Source organism: Mustela nigripes, chromosome 14, assembly GCF_022355385.1.
Source record: "Mustela nigripes isolate SB6536 chromosome 14, MUSNIG.SB6536, whole genome shotgun sequence".
NCBI lineage: Eukaryota > Metazoa > Chordata > Mammalia > Carnivora > Mustelidae > Mustela > Mustela nigripes.
Window position 1 is genome coordinate 55126416 of NC_081570.1, and position 6724 is coordinate 55133139.

At 38.9% G+C, this 6724-nt stretch overlaps 1 protein-coding gene across 2 annotated transcripts in view; it reads left to right on the top strand.

Moving 5' to 3' along the window:
• IL12RB2 (interleukin 12 receptor subunit beta 2) overlaps positions 1-6724 on the top strand; it is an 84665-nt gene that overhangs the window by 11134 nt on the left and 66807 nt on the right. For both annotated transcript variants that reach the window (XM_059375073.1, XM_059375072.1), the window contains exons 2-3: positions 231-342; positions 2109-2396. In XM_059375073.1, coding sequence (XP_059231056.1) covers positions 267-342; positions 2109-2396 — 364 coding nt within the window. In that variant the 5' untranslated portion in view covers positions 231-266. The remainder of the gene's footprint in view (positions 1-230; positions 343-2108; positions 2397-6724) is intronic.

The following is a 6724-nucleotide window of genomic DNA, read 5'->3' on the forward strand; positions in this document are numbered from 1 at the left end:
TCCCACCCTTTGCCAATGCCAATAAGCTTAAGTGAATGGGGGTTAGAGATGGCTAATATTATTTTAATTTTTTTTAATATTTTTAATTTACTAGTTTTAAAAGTATACTTCTTAAAAAAAACTTAACAATATAGAGAAATTAAACGGCCATTTTAAGACCTTCTGAATGTTGTTGGTTCTGGTATTTTCTGAATGTATTTAACATGAATGAATTTGTCTTCTTTTACAAGGAAAATTACAGAGGTGTATTCCAGAGTTGACTGTTCATGGCACATACAGTTGGAGGTTGCTCACTGGCACTTATTTTTATCATTGTGTTGTTGTTGGTTAAAGCAAATATAGGTAAGATATTTCTGTAATTGAATCTGTAGAAGGATTTGTGGCTTAAACTCTCAGTTATAGATGAACTATGTATTTGTGGGGATTGTTCTGGTAGTTGGTCTTCTGTAGTCAGTCTTCTCTCATTTTAAATGGATAGGTCTGTTCCATATCTATAACTAATATGCATTTTATTTAATTTATGCTGATTAATGTACAGATCCAATCATATAATTTTCTATTTAAAAAGTGACTAGGTACAGAGCCTGGGTGGCTCAGTGGGTTAAAGCCTCTGCCTTCGCTCAGGTCATGATCCCAGGGTCCTGGGATTGAGCCCCACATCAGGCGCTCTGCTCAGCAGGGAGCCTGCTTCCCCTCTCTCTCTGCCTGCCTCTCTGCCTACTTGTGATCTCTGTCTGTCAAATAAACAAATAAAAATCTTTTTAAAAAATAAATGAATAAAAAAAATTTTTAAAAACTGGCTAAGTAACCACAAAACTGGCATTGCAAATTTTACTAAAATGAAAAATGATAGTGTATTTTAACAGAAATTAATATGGCATCTGGCATGGGTGAATTCAACTGTGCTAAAAAAATAATGGCTGACATTTTCCTTGCCTTTTCTTTATTGGGAGCTTACATTTTTACTTTCTATCTCATTACAATCAATAAAAGTCAGGCAGAGAACAGATATATAAGTAGGATGGGAGCGGAGAAAAAGAGACTTTGTTTTAGTTCTGAAAATAAAGAATTTTTTTATTTGAAATTAATGTTTAACATTTATTTTATTTGATTTAATTTTTTTTTAACCAAATCCTGTTTAAGGTAGTTGATCAAAGCAGTCCTAAAATTAAAAAAAAAAAAAAAAGACTTTCCATGGAGGTTTTCCCATCACATCTGAAAATTCAAGGCCAATCTATAATTCTGAGGTTCTTTCATTGGTAGGACCACCAAAAGCTCTTCATTTCTGGCTAGTTGTCGTATTTATTAACACAAAAACTTCTAGAGAGTAAGAATGACCTCTCTTTTAATGAGTTTACTATGGTATCTGGCAATAAATAAATAAGTAAATAAACACTTGTAAAGGAAGAATACATTCACATAATGTCTTATTAGCTGCATTGGGTTATGATTCATCTGGCCCAGGGTCTTGCATCTTGAAGGAATACCAAAGTGTGGCATGCAGTACCTAGTTTTCATCCTTGATGCCAACCACAAACATACCAGAGCCACCAAATATTTTCTTTTGTTATAAAATAATGTTATAGATTATACATTCTTTATACCACTATAGCAAGAGAAAGTATTATTCCTAAATCTACCCGTTAGAGTTTGCAATAACCTTTTAAATAAATGGCTGTTCATTTTTACTGGGGGGTTTTTCCCCCTTTTTGGTCTAAGTATTGAAGTAAGCCTTATAAATCAGAAATGGGGATAGAAGCAAATGTGATTTATAGTGAGAAATAATTCTCGGTAGCCTGGTGAATAATTTGCGTATAAGAGAGCTTGGTTTTTCCTGGCCCTCTGTTCCTGAATGTTCTTCCAACCCTATTTTCTCAGTACTTTTAGTCTTGCTATTTTGAGAACAATACATCTTTTAATTAAGGTACAGTTAAGCTTTAATGTGGTTGCCTTCTGTTCTCATGGTGCATTACCAATACAGACAGAACAATGTGGATTATTTATATTTCCATGGTTTGATGGGATTAATTTTACCCTGATACTGAGAATCATACAAACCCACCATGTTGAAATGGATTTCTTATGTGCTGACTTGTATCTTCTGGCAGATGCATGCAAGAGAGGAGATGTGACTGTGGAGCCTTCCCGTGTAATTTCACTTGGATCAGCTATCAATATTTCATGCTCTTTGAAGCCCGAACAAGGCTGCTCACAATATCCCAGTTTTAACGAGTTAATCCTCTACAAGTTCAAAAGAAGGATCAATTTTCTGCATGGTCACTTCCTCAGTTCTCAAGTCACAGATCTTCCTCTGGGTACAACAGTGTTTTTCTGCAAACTGGCCTGTAGCAAAAACAAGGAGTTACAAATATGTGGGGCAGAGATCTTGGTTGGTGGTGAGCATTCCATTCTGAATTCTTAAAAATTAGTCATCTTTTGATATTTGTTATGTGTTAGACAGAAATCTGAATATGGGGCAGTGTTCTTTCTTCTCCGGCCACATGAATGTATTTTATCTTGATAGCAATATGAGCACCTCAATGTGAGAAATCCAGAAAGCAATAGAATTGGGATCTCATTTAGTAATATTTTCTCTCTCTCCCCTGCTTCCCTCCCCGTTAGTTTTTTGGCCATTAATTGTCCTTGGACTCTAGTGGCATGAAAGAGAATCTGTGCAGCTGAATTTTCATGCCTTCTTGATTTATGAGAATTTTTTCAAAGCTACAGCCACCTAAGAAGAAGAAAGAGATCCTTTTTTGACTTATGAAGCCCAGGTTGACTACCCAAGACTGAGCAATTCACCTTTCCCTAATTTAATAGTCCTTACATCCACATTAACTCCTGAGCACTGGCCATCATACTTAGCAGAAGTTAAAGGAGAACTGTTCTCACACTTTTTTCCTAGGTTTTCTAGAAAGCTCCATGAATAGAACTAATATGCTCATGCTTTGTCAGGAAAATTGAGCTATATAGTCTCAAGGAACAAGAGCAAGGGAATGAACGAGGAAAGGACCAAAGCAAACACGAGGTCAAGTTACTGAGCTGGCCACAGCACCAACAGAAAACACAGCTGGTTGCTTAGTCACTGGGGACAGTCCCAGAAAAAACATATGGGAATACAATGACAGGGAAAGAGAACTTAACTGTCATTGGTTAATTACCCATAGGGTATCTGCCCCCCTACTTGCTGGCTTGCACAGCTGGTCCTGGGAAGCTGCTGGGAGTAAGAACTAAGACATCAGAGTTGGCTTCTATAGCATGAGCCACAGTGTCCTGGGTGAGCCAGCAATATACCTGCCTAAAACTTGTAGACTACAGTCCACACCCTTAGCCTTGAAGGCCCAGCAAGGCAAACCAGTGACCATGCATGAGCTCTGAGTTATCCCAGGACACTCTGCCTCCATGGTTCCAGAGAAGCTCTGGAATTGCCAGTAAGAGGCATGGGAAGAGTAGGAGAACTGCAGACTGACTGACCAAGATGCAAGAACAGAGCCCCTGACATGAAGACAGTGATACAGAGCTCAGTGAGACTCTTTTCAGGAAAGATGGAAATCACTTTTCTGTAACCTCTAAGAATATGGTTGGTGCCAAGCAATCTTGCTGGAGAGCCACTGGAAGCACTGAGCAGAACACCAAGCAAACAGTCAAATGAATCACTGGAGGCTGTGGAGACATAAACCAGGTCCAGACCTCCTCTTCCAGTTCGTGGTCTTCTATTCAGACCGCTCATGGGTCATGTACTCTCAACTCCGACTGCCTGTGGTATCTTAAAAGGAGCATGGGCTTTGAAGCCTAACCCTGTCACCAACAGTGTACCGATAGGCAGTTTTAATTTTCTGAGCCCCAGTTTTTCTTTCTTCATTTCTTCATAAGATGGTTGTAGTGATTAGATGACACCAGGTATGCAAAGTGCTTCATATAGTACCAGACACGTAGAAGGCACTGAGGTGATAAGCCCTAGGGTGGTGGTTTCAGCTGGCTTGACTCTTCTTCCTGTGTGCAGCATGTTGGATATGCGTCCATTTCCCTTAAAAAAAAAAGTACAAGAAAGTGATAGACAAATGAAAATTTCTTTGAAAAGTACCATCGGTCCTCATCTCTTTTGTCCTCAAAACACCTGAATATTTCACTCCATAACTCATTATCTTAGCAGACCAATATCATGTATTTGTATTAGATGTTCCCAAGCCTGTGATGTCAGTTGCTGCTGCTGTTTTTCTTCATATTTATAGGCTAACAATAGCCTTGGAGGTCAATAATTTTGTACATGTCCTTAGCCATCCTGTTGTATTTCCCACCTTTTCTCAGGTGTGTTAGAGTGTTTTGACATCTTTCTATTTTTAAAGTTTAAAGTTTTCCATCTAGTGGATTACCTAGGTGGCTCATTCGGTTAAGAATTGACTCTTGATAACGGCTCAGGTCTTGATCTCAGCAGCAGGACTTTTCCATCCAGAGATGGATTTGTAAAGGCTTGCAGCCTCAGAAGACCTAAGGAAATGGTTAAGAGGATCTGTCATAGTGCAGCTAAGTTAGGTGGTACTGCCGGAATGTTGCTTGTCCAGTGTGCTCTCGTGGTAAACAGACCATCAGTGACTGCTCTTTGAGCAAGTTTAGCACCTTTGAGGTAAAGGACTGACTGGAAGCAATAGCTTATTCTGAGTACGGCTAGTCATTCCAAGAAAAGACGTAATGAATTTTGGTTTCACCTAGTGTAGTGAGCTTAATCTTATCTAGTGAGGGAGTAAACAGCTCATTTTCTTTTTTGTGACAAGTGGCATTCTTTTTTGTAGTGCCATTGTATATCCTGAGAATGCTGTCATAAAGTTGGCTGGTTTTTCAGAACCAGGAATAGGTAATTTAGCCTTTTCTTCCTAGCCTTTCCCTGGACTTGGGTGGCTTTGCTCCCAAGAGCTTATTCAAGTTGTGTAGTAACTAAGCCATCAGTGCTCTAACTTAACCTCGCAGGGTTGATCCACAAACTACTTAGAAATTCAAGGTAATAAATGAAAGACAATGGATCCTTGCTTGGTTGTTCTCAATATATGCTTGACTATTGCTATTTCTGAAAGCTATTTTTTTTCTTTTTTTTTAAGTATTTTTTTTAATTTTTTATTTTTTATAAACATATATTTTTATCCCCAGGGGTACAGGTCTGTGAATCGCCAGGTTTACACACGTCACAGCACTCACCAAAGCACATACCCTCCCCAATGTCCATAACCCCTCCCCCCTTCTCCCAACTCCCCTCCCCCCAGCAACCCTCAGTTTGTTTTGTGAGATTAAGAGTCACTTATGGTTTGTCTCCCTCCCATCCCATCTTGTTTCATTGATTCTTCTCCTACCCACTTAAGCCCCCATGTTGCATCACCACTTCCTCATATCAAGGAGATCATATGATAGTTGTCTTTCTCTGCTTGACTTATTTCGCTAAGCATGATACGCTCTAGTTCCATCCATGTTGTCGCAAATGGCAAGATTTCATTTCTTTTGATGGCTGCATAGTATTCCATTGTGTATATATACCACATGTTCTTGATCCATTCATCTGTTGATGGACATCTAGGTTCTTTCCATAGTTTGGCTATTGTGGACATTGCTGCTATAAACATTTGGGTGCACGTGCCCCTTCGGATCAGTACGTTTGTATCTTTAGTGTAAATACCCAGTAGTCAATTGCTGGGTCATAGGGCAGTTCTATTTTCAACATTTTGAGGAACATTTTTTTTTTCTTATTAAACTTTTGTTTTAATGGGTCTCAAAATTCTGTGACAGATTTTTGGTCAAGTTGTTTCCATTAAAAAGTACTGATTTTAAAAACTAATAACTTAAAACTGCCACACACACACAAAAAAACAAATGGTCCACAAAACATTCTCCTTTCCTTCTGAAGGTTTTACGATGCATTGTTATCATTAGCCAGTCTTTTACTATTAAACTTAAATGGCCAATTGACACAAACAGTTCTGAGACCGTTCTTCCACCACTGATTAAGCAGGTATTGGGAATAATATTCATTTAGCCTTCTGAGCATCCAGAGTGGTTGCACCAGCTTGCATTCCCACCAACAGTGTAGGAGGGTTCCCCTTTCTCCGCATCCTCGCCAGCATCTGTCATTTCCTGACTTGTTGATTTTAGCCATTCTGACTGGTGTGAGGTGATATCTCATTGTGGTTTTGATTTGTATTTCCCTGATGCCGAGTGATATGGAGCACTTTTTCATGTGTCTGTTCGCCATCTGGATGTCTTCTTTGCAGAAATGTCTGTTCATGTCTTCTGCCCATTTCTTGATTGGATTATTTGTTCTTTGGGTGTTGAGTTTGCTAAGTTCTTTATAGATTCTGGACACTAGTCCTTTATCTGATATGTCGTTTGCAAATATCTTCTCCCATTCTGTCAGTTGTCTTTTGATTTTGTTAACTGTTTCCTTTGCTGTGCAAAAGCTTTTGATCTTGATGAAATCCCAATAGTTCATTTTTGCCCTTGCTTCCCTTGCCTTTTGCGTTGTTCCTAGGAAGATGTTGCTGCGGCAGAGGTCGAAGAGGTTGCTGCCCGTGTTCTCCTCAAGGATTTTGATGGATTCCTTTCGTACATTGAGGTCCTTCATCCATTTTGAGTCTATTTTTGTGTGTGGTGTAAGGAAATGGTCCAATTTCATTTTTCTGCATGTGGCTGTCCAATTTTCCCAGCACCATTTATTGAAGAGGCTGTCTTTTTTCCATTGGAC